Consider the following 27,972-nt stretch of genomic DNA (forward strand, 5'->3'; position numbering starts at 1 on the left):
AAGACCTGCGGAGCTTGACCGCATATAGGAGGGAATCAAAATAGAAAGAAAAAAACTTGGGGGAAGCCAAAATATTCTACTCCTTGGTAAACCCAATCTAAAATTTTCTCCTCTTGTGTTTTCAATGGAATAAATAGCATTCATAGCCACTTAAAAAATACTTTGGAAGTCAATATTTTCTCATTTTTTGGATATTTCTTCCTATACTTTTCCTGAACAAGATGTATGAAATATAGAGAATTAATGTTGCAGAATAAAGATATTCATATCTTGCAACAAATTCTATATCCACAAAAGCAGTTAAAAATGTATAAAATGAATTTTTAGTAAACCTTTTGGGAAGTACATTATATTTTTCCAATGGATCATAAAATAGTATTGAGAAATATCACATTTACAGAATATATATATATATATTTTTTTATGAAGTCATAAATGATAACTTCATAAGTTCTGCTTTTATTTTTGCAAGTTTTTCATTTTAAAAGATGAGTAGATATCACACTCAGGAAATTTATTTTGAAAGAAGCAGAAAAAACAATGTTATCACCAAGTTATCACAAACATATAAAACACACACACACATACACCCTCATACTCACACAGTACCTTTTTCCTTATTCAGTCAATAAAGAATGAAATTCTAGCCACCATGCCCATTCAACTAATCAAATATTTCTGAAGACCTGCTATGTAAAAAGCATTGTGCTAGGTGCTATGAAAATTAAGAAAAGCCTGCCTTACAGGAGCACAAACTCTTTTGAGATATGGATATATTCAAAAATAACTGAAGTAATCCAAACAGTGGTCTGTGGATGCTTAATATAAACCACACCATGTATACCTATGTTTCTCTGGATGGATGGAAAGCTCCAAGAAGGAAGAGATTTCTTATGAATTGATGTATTCTTACAGTAGGTAACCCCCCCATTATGAATAAATGCATAATCAAATAAAACCAATTATCATGCAACTAACAAGTTCATCCATCACAGGAAACCAAAACCAACCAAAACAACCAGAATAACAATTGGTAAATAAAAACCCAGGATGTATCAATGTAATTAGTTTTTTTTTTTTTTTTTTTTTTTTTCTAATTTTGTTTGTCGGTTTTTCGTGACCGGCACTCAGCCAGTGAGTGCACCGGTCATTCTTATATAGGATCCGAACCCGCGGCGGGAGCGTCGCCGCGCTGCCAGCGCAGCACTCTACCGAGTGCGCCACGGGCTCGGCCCTCAATGTAATTAGTTTTAACTTTGCAGATGTATTTAAAGGATGATATTTCTCTTGCATTCGAAGTATATATTAAGGTCTATAACAAAAAGAAGATACAGTACATATACTGTCTTTCTTCTCATACAATATTTTTAGACCAACCTGGGCATCTTATTTACTGAATCCCTACTGTTCATTGCTTCATTTATTCAGCACACATTTATTTAATACTATATTATTCTCCTATGGCTGCTGGAACAAATTACCACAAACTTGGTAGCTTAAAAAACATACATTTATTCTCATGCAGTTCTGGAAGTCGGAAGTTTGAAGTCAGTTTCACTGGGCTGAAATTAGGATGGTGTCAGGGTTACTCTCCCTTCAGAAGGTTAAGGGTGAACTTATTTTCCTGCCTTTTTTAGTGCTGGAATATATTCCTTGCACTCCTTTGCTTATGGTCTCTTTCCCAGTCTTTTAAGCCAGCAGTATAGCATTTTGCTTCAGTAGTCACATTGCTTTCTTCTCTGTCAAATCTCCCTCTGTGGCCCTGTTATAAGGACACTTGTGATTATATTTAGGACCCAGTCAGATAATCCTCATCTCAAGATCCTTAAACATATCTGCAAAGTTCCTTTTCTGTGTAAATTAACAATCACAGGTTCAAGGGATTAGGATCTCTGCAGCTTTGGGAATCATTACTCACCCTTCTATAAACACCCACAATGTGTTGGGTGTTGAAGACTTAACAATGAATCAGATAATCTCTGTATTTGCACTCATGGAACTTGACATTACAGGGGGTATAAAATATGTACACAGCACAAATAAGCTTTTTAGCTGGATTCTCTGACAGAGGAATGTTTTACTGGAGAATAAATACATGTTTTTTCTTTCTCTCTTTTCACAAGAAAAATTGTCAACTACTTCTTAGACTAGGCAGATACAGAAAATCATCTTGGAGAAGATACTGTTGAGAATTACTGTGGTCTCATATAAGTAGAACACAAATGGGCTCATCTATTTTGAGAAATAATAAGGCTTTATTTCTTTTATTGACTATGCAATAGTCTTTTTTATGGCAGGAGAGGGTGGCGTTATAGCAGGAGAAAGGTTATGTCAATTTGATTAAGGAACCCGTGGCATCTTGGAAAGGAAGAAACCCGAACACTGGGCTGGAAGAGAAAAAAAAGACATGAAATATTCAGTAAAGCCCATTAAAATAGAAACAAGGAAAAGATGGCTGAAGGTATAAATGTTTGCCTAGGTCTGAGAAATAAGGTGGATCTTCACTGCTAATGCCAAAAGAAAATTAAATGATTGGTGCTTTTCTAGGACCAAAATAAGGTGAACCTCAAAGATCCTGTGGGGTGGGGACTATTATAGTAATAAGTGATAATGTGGAGAAACCAAAGTCTACTACTTGTTTACTGTGTTAGAATCATTTGTGATAAGAATTCGAGGAGAAAAATCTGTGAGATTTTTTTTTCTCCATTCTTTCCGTTTTGGATTTTTTTTTTTTCCTTTGTACTCTCAATGACTGATCACCCTTGATGCAACACATTTAAAATGTCTGTTTACTATACAAAATCAATTTGCATACAGCTTTTTCCTTCCAAGAACCCATCTATTAGATAAATGGCATATTGCTCCAGTGCTATACTTTTAATTTAAAAAATACACAAATATGTGCTGATAATAAAAAAAAGAAAGAAGGAAGGAAAAGAAACACTACAAAGAGCAAAACAGAATATCCTCCTTCATTCCCCTTCCCTTAAATCACTACAGGTAACAATTCATATATCTTTTCAGACATTTTATATGATAACAAATATATGTATATATTTAAAATGTATATAAATGGGCTTCTCCTTTAAGTATTAACTTACTAATCACTTACTCATTTATCTTGGAGAACTTTCCAATCTGTACTTATAAATCACCAAATTCTACATTGTTTTCATTCAGGAAACTATTTAACTAATTAGAAATACATATGAGAAATAGAAAATAGGACTTGACAGTAATTAAGGCCATCTCATATTTGAAAAAAGACAAGATTTTGCATGTAAGAATGCTATATATGTGATAATCACAACAAAACATTGTTTTTTTTTTTCCTTCCAGGGATGTAGGGGGATAAAAAGTCTACATAAAAACACTTTGGAAAAAAAATGATATGGAAAGAAAAAAGAATATTGACAACATTGTCTCTACCAATGCCTCCCAACATTCCTCGCCAGTAGCAGGGGAAAAGCACAGCAGTCAGAGTTACAAGATGGGGCACTACCCATAATCCCAATACAGTTTACAAATACTACTGTACAATAAATCTGACAGGTACAGACAGGTACAGAGGGTGATGCAGTGAGAATCTACATACTGTAATTTGTTTACACTGGCAGTCATAAAGTACCCAGTTTTTAAGTAAATGGGCATGTATTAACAAAGTTATAAAATGAAATCCCCTCCCTTTCATTCAACACCAAAAAAGTCTATTAATAACCCTTATAAACATATTAGAATAAGAAGCAATTTATCTCAGTAAGTGCAGAAAACATTTAATTAAACAGTTACTCATGGTAAAAAAAAAAAAAAAAAACATTCAGATTCAGCTGGAAATAGGACATTTAATAATCTTGACAAACCCACAATCTACCGAAAACCCACAGTAAACATTGTACTTCATGATAAACTTTAGTAGCATTGGAGTAAAGTGAGAAATTAGAAAAATGCTAACACTACTTCTAGTTAACATCATACTAGAGTTCCTGCTAATAAATAAGAGAAAAATGAATAAATGGTTTAAGAAGAGAAAAAAAAAGGAGCAAATATTCTTAATTACAAATGCTATGATTACCTGTATAGAACATCCAGAGATGTAACAAAGAAATAAAGGAAACAAACAAACACAAAATTTAGCAAAGCTTCTGGAGATAAGACCAATATATAAAAATTGATGCCCTTTTTATACAACATTAATAATCCACTAGAAAAATGTAATTTAAAGAAATATATCTTTAATTTTAGCAATAAAATCTAGGAGCCTATATAATAAAATAATGTTTAAAAATTTAATAAATGAAATTACAAAGTATTACAGAACATAAAAGACCTGAATAAAAGGATAAATATACCATGATCATGGATAAAAAGACATTTCCCTAAAATAATCTATAAATTCAGTTCTCAAATCAAATCAAAAGCTGGCTGAAAAGCTATCCTGAAATTTATGTGAAAGAGTGAAGAGCCAAGAATAACTAAGGCACTTTTAGAAAAGAATAATAAAATAGAGGGGCTTGCAAAATGTTTGAATACATAGAGTTGACTGTATGGGTGCTAATTATGTTAGTGTTTGTCCATCTCTGTATCTAAAATATTTCATAATTAAACTTTAAAGCTTTTAAAAGAAAGTAAAAGAAAATGATTTATGATTCCAAGTTGGGAATAATATTGTAAGCAGGAAAGCAAAAAGCATAAAATTATAATGTAAAATATTGCTAAATTCAACAAGCAGTACACAAAATATAAAGCTTTTGATCATCAAATACAGCATAAAAACTGAAAAGACAATTTACAAAACTAAAAGAAGATATTTGCAACACATACTAGGGTACTTCCAAAAGTTCATAGAAAGATTAGTATTATCTTTTAATTCTATTTTTTCACCAGCTTTTTGAAGTACCCTCCTATAACTGACAAGAGAATATTTAAACAATATAAATAAATATTATTTATAAATTAATCTTTGAAGCAAACAATCCAATAAAAATGAGCCAAAATTGAGAACAGGCTTTTCACAGAAACAGTAATAGCCATCAGCATATAAAAAGATGCCCACCTCTATTAGCAAGGGAAAAAAATGCAAATTAAAAGAGCAATCAGACGCTAGTGCCAGGCAGAAATTTTAAAGTCTGACGGTAGCAGATGTTATGGATAATGATGTGCCAAACTAGTTGATGAGAAATGGATTTGTGTATATATGAATCTCAAAACCGGATTGTATAGTAAAAAAAGAAATATGGGGGAGGGGGTATGGTTTTCGATTTACTTATATAAAATACAAAACCAAGATAACTATATTCATAGAGAATTGTACATCTATAACTATTTTCAAAAATGCAAGGTAATGAATAATATAAATTCCGGCATAATGCTGATGGGAAGGAAGGAGATGCTTTTGGAGAGGCCTTTCTGGAAGGCTTCAAAAATACTGATATTTTTCTATTTTTTAAGCTCTGTAGCGAGTACCTGGGTATTGTTTATTATTTTTTTTTAGAATGTGCACATATGGGATATATTCATATATGTATATTTCACAATTAAAATTCGTTTTAAAAGTCCTATGAAATTTTAAGGAGAGTTACAAAATGCTCACATCAGGAAGTTCTAGCCTGTGAGTCAGGATTTCCCTGTTACTATGTAACAAAAACAAAATATAGAATTTTCTTGACTTCTGAGGCTGATGTAGGCTGGAAACCTTCAAACTGTAACCTTATTAACAGTTCTTACTCTTCACACCTGCCTTATTCTTAATTGTTTCTATTAAGAATTTCAGTGTAAATGTGATTTTATACGTTTGCAAATTAAAAGGGTCATCTTTGTCCACCTTCGTCAAGTTCCATTTACAAAAAAAAAAATGATTCCTCAACTTAAAAAGTTTCAAAACAACCAGTATACGCGAGTTAAAAGGAACTTTTGAACGCCTCTCATCATAAAACGAAACGAAACAAAACAAAACTCTGTTAGAGCTTCCCAGCTGAGGCTTAGAAGGCAGTTTCTAAGAAGGGTGAGGAAGGGAGTCCTGCCTGACCCCACTCCGCCCCTTTTCTCCTCTTGTCCTAGCTGTCAAGAAATGCTCTCCCCTCTCTCACCCGGCCCCTCTCGTCCGTACACTACTGGACCTGCGCGGAACTAGAGCCCCGCCCCTGCCCACTGGCTCCGCCCCTCGGGGGCCCGGAACGCCCCGCGCGCGCCTTATGGGAGGCGGGACTGGCTGAAGTAGCGGCGAGGCGGCCGCAGGTTTTCTCCCAACTGCCCGTTGCAACCCCCTCTGCCGGCCGACTCCCTCCCTACCGGCGGCCGATTTGCAGGCCTTGGTGAGTAGCCATAAGAATTCGCAGACACGGCTGCTTGGTGCCTGAGGTCCACAGCGGGCGCCTGCGCGTCCGCCCACGAGCCAATCTGCTCGCCGCTACCCTGCCGGCGCCCTTTGACCCGCGCCCCGGGGTTGGCAGCGGGATGCGCGGAGCCGCGAGCCCCCGGCCCCCCCATTGGTTCCACCCTGTCACTCTCACCCCGTTATTGTCTTCGGTAGTTTGATTGCCTTTTAACCAGCTTTATCGTGACCCCACCGGCCTCGTCTCAGCCTCCTCTTTGGAGCGGAACCTTCTGTCTCCTCGGTTTCTCTTTTCTGCCCAGCAGGTGGGACATTGCGGGACAGACGGAAGACTTTGCAGCGCCCTGTCCTTGTATCCCCAAACTACGTCTCGGCCTTGAGCCGACTGGGAGAGTGGAAGGATCGGGGCCTTCCGGGCTCCGGGTGCGGCAGGAATGTCGCTGTCGCCGGTCTCCGGGCGCCTTCGGGCGTCTGGAGAAGCGAGTAGGTTGGCGAGGATGGCGAGATGAGTTTTCCATTCACCTGTTATCTATTTGGCACTGTCATCGAGGACCGTTATCCTTTGCTAAGTCTCAGGTACAGCTATAAAGGACTAGTATTTTTTTTGTTTATTTTCTTTTTCCGGGGAAGCAACTGAAGAGTACATACAGGAACTTGAATAAGTTTGTTTCACTTTATTGTTGCAAGACCCTACGGATAAGTGTTAGAGGAAAATGTGGAAATTCTTTAAAAAACGAACAAGGGAGGATAGTGTTAACTATATGAACTTAAGAAAAGTAAATGGGACTGGAGTGGGTTATTCACGTTCAAGTGCTTAGGCAGTAGTTGGAAAGAAAAATACAAAATACAATCTAGATATTGTAGTCACGTTGGTTGTAAATCACTTTAATGACAATATATGACTCCACTCAACTGAGCTATGTGTAAACCCTGAAAAAAACTGTGGAGTACTGTGAGTTTTGTGGATTTTCAGGCTCTGAGCATAAAACATTTACAGAGCTGCTGCTGTCAGTCCTGTGATGAATAGTGAGTGTATGATCGGAAAATAAAATTAACTGTCTTCAAATTAACTTTGGTCTATAGATTATGGAGTCGGTAACAGTTAATCATTGTTTTCTAAGTCCTTAATCTTTAAATGAAAACGTGAACACATGTCAGCAGCTTTCATCCATTTCACAAAATGACTGTTATGTTCTCTAAACTTGCTTTGTTTAATACCTTGTAAGAAGGCAGAATGGCATAGAGGCAAGAGCTTCAGTCCTAGAGCCAGACTTGCTCTGATCCTTGGTAGTTGCTTAACTTCTTACAGTTTCCTTAGCCATTTGCTAGCCCTGAGACGTTGAAAACGTTACCAACTGCTCACTTTCATCATCTGTAAAATGTTGTTAAAAAATTCTACTTCGTAGGTTGCTATGAAGGTTAAAATGGAAGGATCCGGTTTTGCCTACCTGAATTTCTGTTAACCAAAGTGTACAAGTGTTTACAATAAAAATGACCTGGGCCTTGGTACAGAAACTGATTTTGAAAGTTCCAGATGTGTCTTCTAGTGTTAATTAAATTTATCTCCAGTGGTTTCAAACAGAATAAAATTAGAAAAAATATAAATAAATAAAAATTTCAGAAAAAGGAAAAGCACCAGAAGTCCGTGTAACTAAAATGGTAATAATAACTAAAAGTTGAAATCTTTTCAGCTTCTCTGAGTTACATGATAACAGCAAATACTTTTTGAAATGATAATATCACACTGCTTCTGGATCTGTTGGGTCTCTTATCTAGCTGGATATATCTAATAATTTTTTATTAGACCTCACTAGATCTGAAAGTCAACTGTCATATCAAAAGATTAAAAACACAAAACTCAGAAATAGAAACAACAGTATAACTTCTGAATAATGTAAACTGCCCTTTGAAGAGAAAACAGATTTTCAATATCCAATACCTTGAGTAGGTTCCCACTTTGGGAACCTATAGATCTGCAATTAACTTGTAATTTTTTTTCTCTCAGGTGACTTCTGAAACTTCTTTCCTTTATTCAAGCTAAATAAGTAGTCCCTGCCTATTTCCTGCAGGATCATCAGACATTTTAGGTATCTCCAACATGGTTTTGCAATTTTGAAGATGATAATTTTTATTAAAATGGATTTTTTAGGGCCGACCCCGTGGCGCACTCGGGAGAGTGCGGCGCTGGGGGCTCAGCGGTGCTCCCGCCGCGAGTTCGGATCCTATATAGGGATGGCCGGTGCGCTCGCTGACTGAGCGCGGTGCGGGGGACACTACGCCAAGGGTTGCGATCCCCTTACCTGTCACAAAAAAAAAAAAAAAGACAAAAAAAAATGGGTTTTTAAAATTACTGGATTTCTATGTATGTAAGACTCTATAACTACATAATACGTTCAATAGAAACTGTAAACGTATCAAGTGTGTATATAGTCAGAATCTGTTTGTATACATACCGCCTAAATATATACCAGTGTCAAAAACAAAAGGGCCAGAAATTCAGTTGTTTAAGCTGAACACTTAGTGATCATTGACTATGTATAAGATATGTTGTACTCTACTAGAGTGTAAAAATAAAGACTATTTCTGGGCCATAAGGAGCAATCTAGTAAGGGATCTAAAACATGTTAAATAAATAGTATAATGTAATATATAATGTAAAAAATGTAATTTAATAAGTTGAAAATACTGTAACAATAGAATATATGAGAGAGTGAGTACTTTTCACTCTGGAATCATTAGGAAAGATATCAAGAAAAGGAGGCAGTATTCCAGCTTTGACTGGAAAGATGACTGGTATTTAAAAAGTTGGTCATATAGAGAATAGGCATTGAGAGAGAATAAAACATGTTGGCTTTTAATTGCATGCCAGACACCCATCTTTAATATTCTAATCATCGTAATAAATTGCTCATATTTGTTTTGTGTTACATTAAGTCAGAGGTGATTCTGAGAGTTTTACTCAGAATATTAACTAATTTCATACTCACAAAAAATCCTATGAGTGAGGTAATAACTCATTTTATAGATGAGGGAAAAAAAGTATAGAAAAATCAGGTCACTTTTATAGGTCAAATAACTGGAAAATGGCACAGCTGAAATTTGAACTCAGTCATTCAAACTGCAGAGCCTATACTTTTAATCACAATGTTCTGCTGCCTTTATTCTAGTTTGAGATGGCTTATTGTTAATTGTGGAATGGAGGTTAGTATAGAGCCAGTAAATCATCTCTAAATATGGAGCTGGTGGGTCATCTTAATGATATGATAAATATTTTACGTGAATGAATTAAGTAATGTAAAAAGCAAAGAGAGAGGGACCTGCCTAAGACATCACATTTACAAGCAAGAAGGGCGAAAAAAAGGCAGCTTCTATGAATGGACATTTTGTGTTTTGTATTCATGTGTAGATCTGGAAAATGAATCTAACAAGTATAAAAATTTGAATTGTTTCCTATATTTCTTCACTTTTTATTTATTCTTATCCAGTTAGTATTTATTATTTGATTAATACATTGCTCTTTCAAATTTTCTTTCACAAACATTATTTTGCATGATTCATAGAACAACTTTGTCAGAAGACAAAACAGATATTATGCTCTAAGTGACTTACCCAGTATCACACAACTCAGTCAGCATGGCTGATTTGAACCTACATCTTCAGACTTCAAGATCAATATTCTTTCCATGATATATCTTGACTCTTCCGTGCCTTTCACCACTCAGCTCATGTCAACATCTCAGAAATCAGTCTCATTAATTTCTAAATCCATCAGTTATTTCTCCCATTCCTTGTGACTCTTCATTTCATTACCATCAATTATTTTCTTATACTTACCCCAAAATTTTCTTTCTCATGAAGTATTATGTTCTAAATTTAGAAGCCAGAATAAGAAAATATCACTGTTTTCTCACCTAGACGTAACTATTATATGTGTTTAAGATCATATTAATTCGATTTTTTTTTCTACTTCATGTCTTGTCAAAATTCTCACTTTCTTTACGCAAGGGATGGATTTGTTGTTATTTTAATAACTTGTAAAGTTCAGGACAACAAATTATAGAGGCAGGCCAAAATGGGTATATAGAGCAACAGGGCTACCACATTCCACACATGGAAATTTCACTCCCTAGAGTTGTACAGTGCAGACCTTGAAGGACTGTATGAGTTGGCCCTTCCCAGGAGTAAGCAGGTATCACCTTAAAAGATGTGCTTTGCTGGTGGGATTCTTTTTTTTAAAAATTTTCAAATAATTTTAGACTTACAGAAAAGTTGCAAAATAGTACAAACAATTCAACAATTTCTGTGTATTTTTTTCTGCATATTCACCAAATGTTAATATTATATCACATTTGCTTATACACACACTGTCACTCACACACTTATGTGTTGCACTGTGCTCATTCTATATAATGTGTGTGTATATGTATATATGTGTGTATATGTATATAGATGTGTGTGTGTATAAATACGTATGTTTTTGTATCTTCTCTTTAATATATTATCTGATGTTTCCTCATAATTAGATCTGGATTAATTTTTTACAGGAGTAAATACCACAGCAGTGATTTTGTATCCATTTTAGTGCATCTTCCCTAGAGACTAATAGTCATATCTATTTATCCATAATTAACTGACCACTTGTTTAAATTGGTGTTTGGTAGGTTCTTCACTGTTATTATGTTTCCCTTTGTAATTAGTTACATATCTTCTGGAGAAACACTTTGCCAATATGTAGATATTTTGTTTCTCATCAAACTTTTACTCTTTCATTTAGTATCCATTGATAAACATTGCCTGAAAAATTATTATTCTGTGTCTTACTTCATTTTGTGCTGTTAAAACAAAATGCCTGAGACTGGGTAATTTATAAAGAACAGAGATTTATTTCTCACAGTCTTGGAGGTCAGGAAGTACAAGATCACGGCACTGGCAAGTTTGGCTGGTGAGTACTGCTCTCTGCTTCCAAGATGGTATCTCGATGCTGGGTCCTCTGGAGGGTAGGAACACTGAATCTTCACATGGTGGAAGAGCAGACGAGAGGTAGCCCATTCCCACAAGGTCTTTTTATAGTGGCATTAATCCATTCATGAGGGCAGGCTTTCATGACTTAAACACCTCCCAGTAGACCCCTCCTCCCTAAACTGTTGCACTGAGGATTAAGTTTCCAACACATGTATTTTAGGGGACATATTCAGACCGTAGTATTTTGGCCAGATAGTGATAGTCTAAATCCATTACTCCATTTATATTTATTTCATATTAATAAATATAGGAAAGAGTGTTTTTTATTCCATTTATTTATTTTGACATTTTTAGAAATATTGGTATGAATTCATAAATTGTGTTATTAAAAGCAGGATGTTGAAGTCCTTTATGATTATTTTATTGCTATTTCTATTTTCAGATTTGTCAGGGTTTGCTTTATATGTTTAGGTGCTGTGATGTTGGGTGCATATATATTTATAATTTTTATGTCTTGTTGAATTGATACCTTTTATTCTTATGTAGTGAACTTCTTCTTCTTGTGTATTGTGACAGTTTTTGACTTAAAGTTTATTTTGTCTATTAGAAGTATAGCCACCCTTGTTCTCTTTTGGTTGCCATTTTTATGAAATATCATTTTCCATCCCTTCATTTTCAGCTGATGTGTATCCTTAAATCTAAAGTGAATCTGTTGTAGATGGCATATAATTGGGTCTTGTTTTTTATCCATTCAGCTACTCTTTGCCTTTTGATTGGAGAGTTTAGTCTGTTTATATTTTCAGTAATTATTGATAGGGAAGGACTTAATACTGTCATTTTGTTAATTGATTTCTGTCTGTTTCATAGTTCTTTTGTTCTTCTCTTCCTCTCAAGTAGCTCAAAAACAAGAACTATGTCTTGCCAGTTTATTTCATGTGACACCTAGTATGTGTTTTTTACATAATATGTTTGCTCAATTGAACTGAGTTACACAACTTTTACTTTTTTTTCCTAGATTTTTTGGATACTCCAAGCAAATAAAATTTTGTTTGTTCCTTGAAGAGGAATAAGGATTCAGCTGTTTCTCATCTTAAAGTCGACTGTCTACTACTTGTTTTAGCTTATGCCGTATTTTGTCAGTTGATTACATAGCATACTTTAATGAGTCAAGCTTGTTGATGTGGTCAGTGTATCCATGCAGCCATACTATTAACGTAGTAAAATATTAAAAGCTTTATTGTGTGTGTTTGCGTCTAAATTAGAATTTTGGGAACAAGAGAAAATGTTAACTTTGATAATCTTATTTTCAAAGTTGAGGAAAAAGAATATTTGACATTAAAGGATTTTTACCAACCCATTGAATTAATGTAATTATTAAAACAAAATCCAAAGACGCATCTACCAATTACTTTGCTAAAAGTCCATTTTCATAGCTTTTTATTAGAGAAAAAAGGGAACCGATGTGATAGAATGCAGGAATGGGGAAGAGTTAGGACACCAGGTAAAGTGTCAGGGAAGTATGTGTGTGTGTGTGTGTGTGTGTATGCTCACATACTATGTACATGTACATACAGGTACATACACACATATACATAGTATTTGCATGTATATATATGAGGGTACTTCAAAATGTACTTGAAAAAATAGAATTTATTTTTTTTAAGAAAAAATAGAATTTAAATATAATAAGAATCTTTACATGAACTTTTTGAAATGCAATATTAAGTTTTGAAACAAGCAAAATAAAAGTAATATTAGTTAGGTATGCTTATGCAGTGGGAAAACTGTAAAGAAAAGTGAGATAATGGTAAACACAAAAGACAGGCCTTTGCCCTTGGGCAAGAAGGAGCAGGGCTGGTGATTGAGAGGGGACGCAAGAGGTGGAACAGGGCTTTTAAGCTGGCAATTTTCTTTTTGAATATTTATACGTTTTAAATTAGACATGTATTTTATATTATTATTTTAGGTTTAATGCATTTCGCAGGTAGGGTTGATCTTGAAATAATCTCTGTGATTTTAGCTCAAAAAGGAATATGCCTGATTATAGTATTTCTTGCATGTACACATAATAAAAGTAGCGGTTTGAGGAGGTTTTACTTATTTGTCTTTTCTATCAAGGTTGGTTTATTTTAACTTAATTCTGTAGAATAACAACAACATTGTGTATCATAGAAAGTCATATTATATAAAGCAGTCATTGTAAGCTTTCCACCAAATACCTTTCTAATAAGAAATTAGTATATAAAAAAGACAAATATTTTATTCTTAGGATGTATATGTACCTATACAAATGTACTCATATATGCACACACAATGTGTGTACACACACTTATTAAAACATAAAACGACATACCATATCATTTTAGAAGTGATAATGTTTATAACCTTTGTTCACTAAATTTTCAAAGTTATAAATTAATGAAGTTTTTCAAAATTGGGAATATCTAACTTGTGATTATTCTTTCTCTTTACTGTAATTTAAATATTTTTGTCTGATTCTATTCCATTTCAAAATGTCATTTAAGGTGTGTGATTACTCCCTTCCTGCGAAATTATTTTAGTTAAAAAAAAAAAAGTTTTTGAAAACCTATTTAATGACTAGGCTTTTAATATGCTCATAAGTATTTCCTTTTATTAACTATGATTTTTAAAAATTTACACTTAGGTTTTGAAAAATTTAGTCCATCTATATAGAATATTCCCTCTCTATATTCATTATACACATAATGTATCCAAATGGTGAAAAATCTATTTCATTTTCATAAATAAAATTCCTAAAGTATTTATCTGATTAAATGTAATTGGCATGTAAATGGTGATATTTCCAAATCATTACTGTCATTTAGTCTAGGCATATATAAATTCTTTTACAGACATCAATATTGGATGATATAATTAATATCAGAATGCACTTTCTTAACTTTCAGTGTAATGAACTTTACAGATTTTGGTTTTCATTTTGAATATATTGGAAAATATTGTTGATACCACTTACTAATATCTTTTTTCAATAAATTGCAGCAAAACATTCGCTATTTGGGAGTTTAAAGTATGTCATCATGGCAAAGTTTCGGAGAAGGACTTGCATCATTTTGTCACTTTTTATTCTTTTTATTTTTTCTATGATGATGGGTTTAAAAATGCTGCGACCAAATACAGCTACTTTTGCAGCTCCTTTTGGACTTGACCTTCTTCCAGAACTTCATCAACGAACTATTCATTTGGGGAAAAAATTTGATTTCCAAAAGAATGACAGAATCAACAGTGAAACAAACACCAAGAATCTAAAAAGCGTTGAAATCACTATGAAACCTTCAAAAGCCTCTGAACTTAACCTGGAAGAACTTCCACCTCTGAATTATTATTTACATGTATTTTATTATAGTTGGTATGGAAATCCACAATTTGATGGTAAATACATACATTGGAATCATCCAATCTTGGAGCACTGGGACTCTAGAATAGCCAAGAATTATCCACAAGGGAGACACAACCCTCCAGATGACATTGGCTCCAGCTTTTATCCTGAGTTAGGAAGTTACAGCTCTCGGGATCCTTCCGTCATAGAAACTCACATGAGACAAATGCGCTCAGCTTCAATTGGTAATTATTTTATTTCACGTATGTATGTGTATGTATGTATATGTGCCTATCAGTAATTTTTTGTGGAGGAATAAATTACTAATTAGTCTTCACATTTTTATTATATTGTTAAACTTATACCTTCAAATTAAACTGTATATATGTTCTTAAACATTTAGGCAACCACTTTTTAACACTGCCTTTAATGTATGTTGTTTAATTTCTAAATTTTGGAGCATTTCTGGATATACTATTTCTATTAATTTGTAATTTTCTTTCTTAATTTTATTATCATTTACACAATATACAATAGATTCTCCCAATTTAAATATATAGCTCAATGATGTATCTCAGAGGTATGCAGATGTTTAAATACCATCCCTATCAAGAAGTAAAATATTTCTATAACCCCCCCAAAAAAAATTTTTCATGGTTCCCTTATTTAGCCCCATACCCCTGCATAGCCCCACAAAACTGTAGATCTGATTTCTCTCACTGTAGAGTAGTTGTGAGTATTCTATTACTTTATGAAAGTAGAGTCATCCAGCATTTGTGTGTATGTGTCTTATTTTGCTCAGTGCAATATTTTGATATCTACCCACGTTGTTAATTATATCAATAGCTTAGTCATTTTTGTTACTGAGTAGTGTTGCATTATACAATCATAACAAATTTGCTTCTGCATTCACCATGTTGATGGACATTTGGGCTGTTTCAAATTCTAGGCATGTAGCATATAATTTGGTCTTCTTTTTCTGTTTTTTTAAAACTAGTCTGAAAGCCTCTTTTAATTTCTGTGTTTATTTTATTTGTATTTATTGTAATAGTGATATGTTTTTAAATGTTCCATGTTGCTCATTGTTTTCCATATGTCCCATCTATGTTCCTTTTTTCCCATCTTTTTCTGCCTTCTCTTATATTGAATATTTTTATTATTTTAATTTAAATTCTCTTCTGGCTTATTATGAATACTCCTTTATTTTACTTATTTTGTAATTGCTCTAAAATTTACAATAGGCACCTTTAACTTAACTAATGAGAAGTCATTTGTTGTTGTTTTTTTTTTTTGTTCTTCCTACATCCCCTCAACTCTCTCTTCTCTTTCCTTCTGGCTTTCCAGTTACACAGAGTTAGATAGAGTCATATTATCCCGAAAGCTGTCTACATAAAAAAATATAATTTGGTGTCTAAAAATTTTTCAGTTTGTTATTATATCCTTTGTGAAACCTTCTTGTTTTAGTCTTGCCTTGTTAGTGCCCCTAACTGTAGGGCAAGATGAAGAAATTGGGTGTTCTCACATCTTTCCAGCTCCACATAAAGGCATGAACTCACTAAGTAACTGATAGGCATATATAGAAACACAAAGCTCTTTCATCAGCAAACAATGTGGAATTTTTTGAATCTATGTCAAATAAGTGCAGGATGACTTGTTTTCTTCTGTGGACTACTACTTTTGTTTTTTCAACTATTTATAAAATCTAACTTTCTAGTATATACTTAGAGTTCTAGTTTCTACATTCCATAAGCTTGGTAAGTTTAGGTAGCACTGACTTCTGTGTCATGAGTATGTATGTGTATATTTGTCCCTATTTACTAATTTTCTTTTGAGGGAAAACCATTTGAAGTGATTTTTTTCCTATTTTTTTTTACAACATTGTATATTACATTCAAGTCTTGTTATTCAAGACTGCTTTGTTGTGGCTAGAAAAGCTATGCTTGATTGACAGAAAACAGTTTTTCTTAGAAGTTTTAATTTTCTTTATACAAATTGAACTGTAAATAATGAGTTTTTTCCCTTTTAAATATAATTATTATATTTATATAAATATATAAATAACATATAAATATATAAAATATATAATATATACACACATAATTATATGTCATTTAAAAATAAATGTATGTAAATATTACATATAAATATATAATATATAAGTGTCATACTGTGTATGGTATAGTTTGATTGTGATTAGAAAGAAAAGTTTCAGTTCACATTTAGTCTTGTACCTCTCTAAAGGTTATAAAGACCTTTTTACCCATATATATTTTACTACTATATTATGTATATGAACATTAGTTATTTCTAAATATTGGTAATAATACAGTTTTATTTTAATCAACAATTTCACTCTCGATGCAGATATTTTCCTTTTTGATGGATTTTCTGCTGAGCAAAATAAAAAGAAAAAACACATGATAGTAATAAAAGTGACATTATAATCAGTCTATAAATTAAGAAATTATTTCTTAATCAGTTAAATATTGAATTATACTTATTATTAGCTAAAAAATAATTTGACTGTAAGTATAGTGATACAAGACACTGTTTTAATCCATGAAGCTGATATGCTAGCTCTGGCATTTTTTGAATTAAAGAAGATAGTGAATGAAGTCTATTTAAATTGCTATATGGTTGAGTATGCTTTGACTACATATTTAACATTTATATTTTTTCTTTAATATAAATGGCCTTTTTTAAATCTTAAATTGAGTTGCTGTGTGAAGTAATTATACTGTTTTATATCACAGAGTACAAGTTGATTTTCTGCTTTTACAATTAGAAGTGCTGCATGTATAAATCCTAATGGTCCAACGTTTTTGTTGTTGTTAAGAATGATAAAATTGAAATGAAGTATTAATGTTATGTTTAAAATCCAACTATAGTGTTATAATGTATTAGATACATTGTAATAGCATGTGATAGATATGTATCCTTTTCAAGTCTTTTAAGAAAAGGATCACATATCATATTTGTAAATTCTGTCTCTTGTATTGATATCTTAAAATTCTAAAGATAACAGATGGATACCTTTTTATTTTTTTATACATTTTTCTAAAGCTTTAATGGTATAGTCAAAAGAATGGTGTCCAAAATGTTCACATCCCATTCCCCAGAATCTCTGAAATGTTATTTTACTTGACAAAAGAGAATTAGAGTTGCAGATGCAAAAGGTTTGTTAATCAGCTGACCTTGAGATGGCATTATCCTGTATTATTGGGGTCAACCTAATTTAATTACATGGGTTTTCAAAAGTAGAAAGGGAAAAAGAGAGAGTCAGAAGGATGTGATGTGAAATGGACATTGTTGCTACCTTTGAAGATGGGATAAGGGACTCATTCACCAAAGAATGTGGTGGCCTCTACAAGCTAAAATGACATGGAAATGGATTCTTCCCTATAGCCTGCAGAAAGGAATATAGTCCAGTCCAACACCTTGATCTTAGCCCATCAAGACCCATGTCATGCTTCTGACCTACAAAACTATAAGAGAGTAAATTTATGTTGTTTTAAGCAACTAAACTTGTGGTAATTGTTATGTCAACAATATAAAATTATGACACTTAGCAAAACATAATTCCCTTTGTCTTTAAAATTATCTTCTCTTTCCTTCTGTTTAGCACTAAATATTTATTGAGTTTCCACTATGTCCCAACTGTGTGCTAGATTATGGGGACATAAAGATGAATAAGTCACATCCCCTAGTCTTTCCCTTTTTTTCATCTTTAGAGCATGAGAAACACTAGATGGAAATCGACATTATAACATTTTCTGAAAGCAGGAAATATATGTTTTTGTAAGGTCACAATTCTTTTTTCTGTGTCTCCTGCTGCTGTAGATTGGATGCTCCCCTAACCTCAATGAAGTTTAATCCTGATTGTAACTGCTGAGGGCGGAAAATCCTATTATGGTACTTGAAAGGTGGGATCTTGAAGAGGTGATTAGATTGTAGGACCATGCCATAGTGAATGTATTAATAATGGTGGTCAAGGGCATGTTTCTGAGGGCTCTAAAAGGAGAGCACATGAGAGTCTCTCTCTGCTCCACCACTTTCTGCCATGTGAGACCCCTGCATTGCAGTAAAGCCACCACCAAAGAAATCCCTCACCAGATGTGTGTCCTGGACTTTGGACTTCCCAGCATCTGAAACTTAAGCAATAAATGTTGTTTTCTTACAAATCACCCAGTTCTATGTGTTCTGTTATAAGCAATAGAAATGGACTAATATACCTGCCTTTAACATTTGTACTTAAAAGTAGGAGAAATAGAAGTTACAATAAGGTGAATTTGATTTTTGAAGTTTAACTGTGGCTGTTAACATCTAACGTGATGTAATAAATTTTCCTTTCAGAATAGCTTTGCTTGCATTAAGTTTAAATATACATCTATGATTGCAGAGTGGTGATATTCCATACAACTTCCTGTTGGTTGTTTTATCTCTTGGCAGTGTGTTGTTTTTTTCTCCTGCTTTCTCATATGCCTCATCATTTTTCATTGAAAACATTTCATCTTGGGTAGGCCAGTAGAGACTGTGGTAAATAGTTTTTATCCCTGGAAAATGGGCATATTTTTCTAATAAGTCTTCAGTTGGGCATCCAGTTTTTCCAACTTCTTTTATTGAGAAGACTATCCTATCTCCTTTAACTTGGTCTTCTACTTTTATCAAAAATCAGATAACCCTATTTGTTTGGATTTATTTCAGGACTCTCTATTCTGATTCGTTGATCATATTTGTCTATCTTTTCTCCAATACGACCCTGTCTTGATTACTATAGCTTTATAACAGGTCCTTTGCCTATTCTTATTAATTTTAGAATCAACTGCTTCATATATATGGAATATCCTGGTGAAATTTTGATTGGGATTGAATTGTTCCTATAGATCATTTGGGGGAAAGTCAACATATTAACACTATTGAATTGAATTAACAATATTGAACAATAACAAATTGAATCTTCTATTCCATGAGCATGATGTATCTTTTCGTTTACATAGGGCTTTTAATTTTTTTTCTTTCTTTAGATTTTTGTAATTTCCAGGTGAAAGATCCTGCACCTATTTTGTTACATTTAAACCTAAATTCTGTTTTGTTTTGTTTTCTGGGAGGTATTGTTATAAATAGTGCTATTTTTAAATTTTTTATTTTATTTTATTTTATTTTTTTTGCCCATCACTGGTATATAGAAATACAGTTTTTTAAAAAAAATATTGATCTTGTATCTTGTGATTTTGATAAACTTATTTATTAGCTCTAGGAGCATTCTTGTGGATTCTGTGTCTATATATACAATCAAATGCAAGTAGAAGCAGTTTTATGTCTTTCCCCCCCCAGTGTATACCTTTGTTTCTTTTTCTTGCCTTATTTTATTGTCTAGGACTTCCAGCATTATGTTAATAAGGGTGAGATAGGATATTTTTGACTTATTTTGGATCTTAGGAGAAAAGCAGTCTTTCAGTATCAAGTGTTATTTTACCTGTAGGGTTTTTGTAAATGTCATTTGTCAAATCAAAGAAATTTACTTCTGTTCCTAATGTTGAAAGCTTTATCATGTTGAATTTTATCATATGCTTTTTTCTGCATCTATTGACATGATCTTCTCCCCCCTTTAGTCTTTAAGATGGTGACATACATGCATTGATTTTCAAATGCTGAACCTCAGCCTTATATGCCTGGAATAAACCTCACTTGGTTATGATTTATTATCCTGTTTATAGATTGTTAAATTCTATTTGCTAATCTTTTTAAAGGATTTTTGTTTGTGACTGTGTTCATATGGAGTACTGGTATGTAATTTTATTTTTCTTTTCTTGAAATGGCTTTGTCTGATTTTATTAGAATAGTGCTGGTCTCATAAAATTTGTTGAAAAGTCTTCCCTCTTCTGTTTTCTAGAAGAGATTGTGCAGAGTTGGTATTATTTCCTTCGACATGTTTGATAGGGTTTACAAGTAAAACTGTCTGGACCTGGTGTTTTCATCATTTTTTAACTACAAATTCAATTTAATTAATAAATATATCACTATTCAAGTTATCTATTTCTTGTTGAGTGAGTTTCAGTAGTTTGTATCTTTTAAAGAATTTCATCTAATTCATCAGATTTATGGATGAAGAGTTGTTTGTATTTTTTTTATTGTGTTTTTAAAGTAGATGGAGTCTACGTAGATGTTGCCTCTCTCATTCCTGTTTTTAGTAATTTGTTTCTTTTCTCTTTTGTCCTTGGTCAGTTTGTCTAGAGGTTTATTAATATTATTGATCCTTTCAATGAATCAACATTTGGTTTCATTGATTTTTCTCTGGAAAAGAATGTGTATTCTGCTATAGTTGAATAGAATATCTAATAAGTGTGAGTTAGTTCAAGTTCTTGGTGGTATTATTCAAGTCCTCCGAATCCCTGAAGATTTCCTGTCTACTTGTTCTATCAATTTTCAGTGAAGGAATGTGTTGAAGAGTCCAAGTATAATTGTGAATTTATATCTCCCTTTTAGGTCTGTCAGGTTTTGCCCTATATCTTTTGAAGCTCTTTTATTAGGTACATAAATATTTAGGATTGGTATGTCTTTTTATATAATGAGTTCTTCATTATTATGAAATGTCCCTCTTTATTGCTGGTAATATTCTTTGTTTAGAAGTGTACTTTGGCATTAATATAACTACTTTAGCTTTCTTTGGTTAGTACACAGCATTTGGTTGGGTCTTTTTTAAATCCAATCTGAAAATTATGTCTTTTAATTGGTGTGATTAGACTATTGGCACTTAATATGATTATTCATATGGTTGGATTGATTAAAATCTACCATCTTATTAGCAGTTTTATATTTCTTTCATTTATTCTGTTTTCTTTTTTTCTCTCTTCTCTTGAATTAAACACCTGTAATGATTCCATTTAATTTCCACTATTTGCTTATTATTTATAACTTTTTCTTTTTTCTTTATTTTTTAGTTATTAACCTAGAGTTTACCAAATGTACCTTTTATAATCAGAGTCTACATGCAGATGATATATACACTTCATGTGTAATGTAAGGGGCTCACCATTGATATTCCCAATTTCGCCCTCCCATACTTTTTGTCATTGTTGTCATAATTCTTACATCAGATAAGACACTATATAATACTACTATTGTTGCTGTAGACCAGAGGTCAGCAAACATTCTCTGTAAAGGACCAGCTGATACTGCAGGTTACTCTCTCTCTCTTTGCAACCACTTAACTCTGCCATTATAGTGTGAAAGTGGCCATGTATGTAAAAGTATGTAAAAAAAGATGTAGATGAGTTGGCCTGCAGAGGGCAAGGCATGGTCCATGGGCCATAGTTTCCTGCTTTCAACAATCATTTGTCTTTTATAGTTATTAAAAGTAGGAAAACTTTATGTTTATTTCTAGTGTTTCCTATTTTTCAGTGCACACCCACATGTATGACTGATATCATATTCATTCCATCTTGATAGTTTCTTTTAACATTTCTTGTAGTCCTGGTCTGCTTGCAATGGGTTCTTTCAAGTTTTGTTTGTGTCCTTTATTTTGAATGTTGTTCCATCTGCTATAGAATTCTCAGTGAGCAGGCTTTTGGATTTATTTGTTTTCTTCGGAACTTTAAAAAGTGTTACTCCATTGTCTTTTGTCTTCTATGCTTTCTAATAATAAGTCTGCTGTAATTTTTAAAAAGTCTTTTCATAACCTCATTTTCCTGTGTGTCTATCTTCTTTTCTGTCTGCATTCAAATTTTATCTTTGTTTTTGGTTTTAAACAATTTGAAAATGATATGCTTAGTTGTTATTCTTGTTGATTTTTGGTATTTATCCTTCTTGGTATTCTCTGTGCTTCTTGAATCTGTTGCTTTGTGTCTGTCATTAATTTTATAAAATTATTAGTGATTATTTCTTCAAAAAACTTTCCACTTCTTCTGGGTTTTCGATTGCATGTGTACTAGAACTTTGTTATTTATTTCACAACTTCTGGATGCATTGTTCTGTGTTTATCCTCCAATATTTTTTCTTATTATGTTTCATTTAGAGTAATTTCTTTTGACTTGCTATGAAGTTTTCTGATTCTTTCTTCAGCTCTGTTGAGTCTATTGATGAGCCTATTGAAAGCATTATTCATCCCTTTTAATATGTTTTTCATTCCTGGCATTTCTTTTTTACAGTTTTCATCTCTCTGCTGACATTTTCCACCAGATCTTGCATGTTGGCTTCCTTTCCCATTCGATCCTTTAACATATTAATCATAGTATTTTTAAATTCTCTCTTTAATGATTTCAACATCTGTTTCATATGTGAGCATGGTACTATTCATTGCTTTGTCTCCTGGCAATACATTGTTTTTCTTGCTTTTTTAAAGCAAGAAATTCTTTAAAGGATTTTTAAATTTCTTGTAATTTTTTGTTGAAAGTGTGTCATGCTGAGTAGGATGGTGATAACAGTGTTTATTTCTGGAAATAGGCTTGCCTTTCTTTCTGTTAAATCTTTAGTTTGAAAGAATGTTCGAGGTTGTATTAGTCCGTTATGTTGCTTAGAACAAAATACCTGAAACTGGGTGATTTATAAAGAAAATGAAATTTATTGCTTACAGTTTCTGAGGCTGGGAAGTCCAAAGTCCATCTGGTGGTAGCAACAGTGACCCAGGGGTCTCACATTGCAAGATGGTGGAAGCAGAGGGAGCAGAGAGAGAGAGAGACTCTCCTATCTCCTCTTTTAAAGCCCTCAGAACCATGCCCCTGACCACCATTTTTAATCCATTCACTAGGGTGTGATCCTATAATCCAATCACCTCTTCAAGGCTCCACCTTTCAATTACCATAATAGGATTTCCCACCTTTTTAACAGTCACAGTGGGGGCTAGGTTTCTAATAAATAATATTTGGGGGACAAAATTCAAACTTCAGTGAGTTTTGGGGAGACATAATTCAATCCATTACAAAAGAAGCACTAAGTTTTCTACATGTAAGAGAGTGCATCACAAGCTCTGCAAGGTTAAAGGTATCCAAATTTATTTGTTATTATACTATATTATTCCTATTAAATGTTATTTGCAATAACTTTTGGGGCTCTGATTCTGTGTAATGCATTCTCTCATTTATACTTTGTAAAACAGACTTTTGGATAGTAAACTGAACTTAATCCCATTTTATGGGTATGGAAACTTAAGTAAAATAATTCACCTAAAGATACCTATTAAATGACAGAATTGGGACTTGATTCTCCAGACGTATCTAATTTCATACCTTATTTTCTTAACTGTTATCCAATTTAGATGGATCATTTCAATTAACCGCAAAATTACTGGGTATCAATTATATTGAAGGGCCTGTGATAAGTGATATGGAACATTTCCAAGAATGGACTTCAAAGAGTATCCTAGTTCACTAAGCAATTGGAATGATAGAAATACAGAGTAACAGATCTTACTTAGAAATGATAAATTGGCTAATTTTAGGGAAACCTTTCTGGTTACTAGAAAGGATCCATTGCCCTCTCTCGGGAGTAGGACCATCACTGGCTCAGTTCCCAGGCCATTATGTATTCAGAGCTGATGAGTGCCACATTCATTCCAAAAGACACTACACAAAGATAAATTGGACTGGGTAGCACAGTATGGTGATAGAATTAAATATGTGGAAGTCATAATTCAGGCAGTGAACAAGCTGAAACAATATAACAGGGTAAGAGAGAACACAGAACATGATCCTCCTGTAAGCCTTAGAGTATACCAGCAGAAAGTACAAGAGTACAAGAAGTCACTAGATAAGAATAAGGTGTTTAGTGTGTTAGGAGAATTAGAATAATCTGACAATGCTGTCTAGTAGAACTTTCTGTGATGATGAAAATGTTCTATATCCATGCTGTCCAATACAGAAGATAATAGTAGCCATATGTATTTATTAAACACTTGAAATGTAACTAGTTGAGTGAAGCACAATATTTTTAGATCGATTTAATTTTAGTTTATATAACTAGTGGGTATCATGTTGGACAGCATAGGACTAGAGTGGAATGAAGCTGGAAAAAAAGAGTGAGAAAGAGGTAGAATGGAGACCATAATATTAAGATGCAAAAAAATGTGTGTTTGTGTGTGTTAGGAAGGGGATGCGGTTGGAGAGAGAGGGCACAGAGAATGTAGTAGAAAAAGGAACCAACATTTTTTGAACACTGTAGTCTAGGTGTAGTCTACATATTGGAATTTTATGTGTGTACTTAAAATATATCCTGTAAGGTAAGAATGATCTGTGTTTTTGTGATAAGCCCCAGTAGCCAGGAGAAGTTAACTTGCTCTTAGTTCATATAGCTAATAATTTGAATACATGTTCAAAGCCCATGCTTATTCAGTATACCACCCTGCTTCACAAAATAGATGACAGAATAGTAGGTGAATTAGGAAAAGGACAAAGGTAATTGTTTTAAAATGTGTGTAATGGTAATATCGAAAGTTTTTTGGTAGGTTCATTTCTGTTGTCTTTTGTTTCTACTGATTGTTGTACATGGTGCTTTGTTTCCTGTGTTCTTGGTTGTCTTTGATTCTATACTCTTCATTGTTCTTTTAAAAAAATAGTTTTTGCAAATAATTTGAGGCCCAGAAAGAAGATGCCTTCCTCCAGAGAGGATTTGCTTTTGCTTCTGCCTGGTGACTGTTGAGAATACCAGTCCTGGTTTACCATAAATTAAGTATAAAGCTAGAGGACTGCACAAGCATTGTAAACCTGGGATATAATGCACTGGTTTTGAGAGCTGGTGTACTCCTGTCAATTACGCTTTGGGCAAATTGACTTCCTTGCTCACTTATCTCTCTGGCTTCCCATTTTCCCTTCAATTTGGCCAGGTAATTCCTTACTCTCTTTAGCTCTTTGGCTTTAAGAAATTTTTTGTTCCCTATGTTTTACTTAATAATTTTGATTTCTTTTATGAGTAGTGTTGGTTTACTATTTGGACCAGCTGTTATTAGAAAGTGGACCACTGTTATTGGAAACAGGAATCTTGTTTTGTTTTTAATTTCACGGAAGAATGCTTTGCTCATAATTTTCACATGCTTCAAGGCATAATCTTTCTGTTGTATTTTCTTTCTTTATTATTTTTTCTCATGTTCTTTTTCCCCATTAATTTTTTCATAAAATAAATTTTTTCATAGGTCCCATATTGAGGAAGGTTTTATTGTCACTCTCTTTTCCTTGGTGGTATTCTTATAAGCCAGGCTAGTAGGCAGCTTGAATGTCTGATCAGTTGTCTCCAGACACCTTTCCACCAAAATTCTTCTCTAGATTATAACTCCCTTCTTGGCTGGCCAGAGCTTCCCTGAAGCCTTATATATTATAGATTCCTTTTTCTGTCTCTCGTGTTGTTTCTGTTCTTATTTTCAGAGTGGATATGGGACATGGACATCTTTTTTTTTCCTGTTAGTGTTAATGAAAGTCCTGTTTTGTTCCTCTTGATGGGACTTCTCTGTATATAGGGTGGCTACCACAAAATTTAAGTTGTAAAATTTAGTTATCTGGCAGTTTCTAAATCCTTTTATCCTAAATTCCACATGCTTCTCTTTTGGTATCATTGTTATTTCTCTCCCTGCTTAAAGAGTCTGTTGATTGATTTAGAAATTACTGCCATCTTTCTAATTGTTTCCCTTTTCTTTATATATGTAATGATGCTTTGAATTAGTTCATCTTAAATGATATCTCTCAGTTTAGTGATTCCTGTGCAGACTTATATTTCTAACACTTATTTTGTAATTTATCAGTCCAAAAGTAAGTAGGTACTACAGATGGGAAATATAATTATTTTATTTCATTTAAATCTTCTGTTAAAAGATATTGATCTACACAAAAACAAACACATAAATGTTTGTAGATTTATTCATAATTGCCAAATATTGGAAGCAACCCAAGATGTCCTTCAATAGGGAAATGGATAAATATCCATACAGTGGGATATTATGCAGCAATAAAAATAAATTATCTATCATGCCATAAAAAGACTTGAAAAACCTAAAACACCAATTGCTAAGTGAATGAAGCGAGTCAGGAAAACTCTACATACTTTATGATTCTAGTTATATGACATTCTGGAAAAGGCAAAATTATAGACACAGTAAAAAGGTCAGTTATTACCAGAGGAGAGAGGGAAAGGGAGGAGGGATGAATAGGTGGTGCACAGGGGGTTTATAGAGCAGTAAAAGTAGTCTCTCTTATATTGTAATGGTGGACATATGACATTCTGCATTTGTCAAAACCCATGGAACTGTGCAGCACAGAGGGAGAACCCTAATGTAAATGATGGACTTGAATAATAATCTATCGATATTGGTTCGTCAATTGTAACAAATGTACTACACTAATGCAAGATGTTAATAATAGGGGAAACTTTGTGGGGGGGAGGAGTAGGAGGTAGGACTATATAAGCACTCTGTACTTTCTGTGTCATTTTTCTATAAAGCTAAACTTTACTCTAAAAAGTAAAATCTTAATTTATAAAAAAAAAAGATGTTTATGCCTGCCAGAGAGTTCATAAATAACCATATATACTCTGAAGGAAAGTAACAAAACAGCTTTTTGTGAATATGTTTTATTTTTTATGCTAAACTATTTGGCACTCATTCTGCCCTTTTTAGAATACCTGTAGTCATTCATGTTCCTGTCTTTATTATTTTCTTTTCTTTTTGGTCTTCTCTATTAGGTGTACTAGCCCTATCTTGGTACCCACCTGATTCAAATGATGAGAATGGAGAACCTAGTGATGACTTGGTACCGACTATTTTGGATAAGGCTCATAAATATAATCTGAAGGTATTTTATTTTCAAGCTATCCTATAATTCTTTTGAACAAGAGGATAGTAATAACAATGTTTGGAGTGGCCATTTTAATTAAAAATGTGATGTGAAAATAATGGAGGATTTTTAATAATACTATATTTATTTCATAAAGAAAATTTGTGTAATTTAATGATTTCTAAACCTTATCTAAATTAAAATATTTTAGAGATACCTTGCTATTTTTCTAACAGTTTTATATTAATGTATTTATTGCTGTTTTAACAGAAAAATAGAGAGAATTGAAAAGATTTTTTGTGAAGATAATACGTAAATTAATGAAGACTTATATGTCTAAATGTCTTTGATATCAAAGACTACTAAAAACCAGTGTTGTCAACCATGTGGCTTTATGTACTTATAAAGTAGCTAGAAAATAAACTGTTGCTCAAATATTTTTCAAAATTTGCTTTTCATTTAAACCTTACTTAACATGCATATACACACACCTATGTACATATGGAATGCAGGTGAAATTCTGAAGACAACTGTAAGATCAAGTATATCCTACCCAGGTATTAAGGCGT

At 33.2% G+C, this 27,972-nt stretch overlaps 1 protein-coding gene across 3 annotated transcripts in view; it reads left to right on the forward strand.

The window, feature by feature from the left end:
* The first annotated feature begins 6,266 nt into the window (after positions 1 to 6,266).
* The window catches only part of MANEA (mannosidase endo-alpha), a 29,331-nt gene continuing 7,625 nt past the window's right edge, over positions 6,267 to 27,972 (forward strand). Inside the window, exons 1-4 of one of the 3 annotated variants that reach the window (XM_063097560.1) lie at positions 6,271 to 6,311; positions 6,637 to 6,907; positions 14,315 to 14,896; positions 27,312 to 27,421. In XM_063097560.1, coding sequence (XP_062953630.1) covers positions 14,353 to 14,896; positions 27,312 to 27,421 — 654 coding nt within the window. In that variant the 5' untranslated portion in view covers positions 6,271 to 6,311; positions 6,637 to 6,907; positions 14,315 to 14,352. Of the gene's footprint in view, positions 6,312 to 6,444; positions 6,908 to 14,314; positions 14,897 to 27,311; positions 27,422 to 27,972 lie in introns of those variants that run through there. The other 2 variants (XM_063097561.1, XM_063097558.1) reach the window with 2 other exon arrangements.

The sequence above is a fragment of the Cynocephalus volans genome, chromosome 5 (genome assembly GCF_027409185.1).
Source record: "Cynocephalus volans isolate mCynVol1 chromosome 5, mCynVol1.pri, whole genome shotgun sequence".
Taxonomy (NCBI): domain Eukaryota; kingdom Metazoa; phylum Chordata; class Mammalia; order Dermoptera; family Cynocephalidae; genus Cynocephalus; species Cynocephalus volans.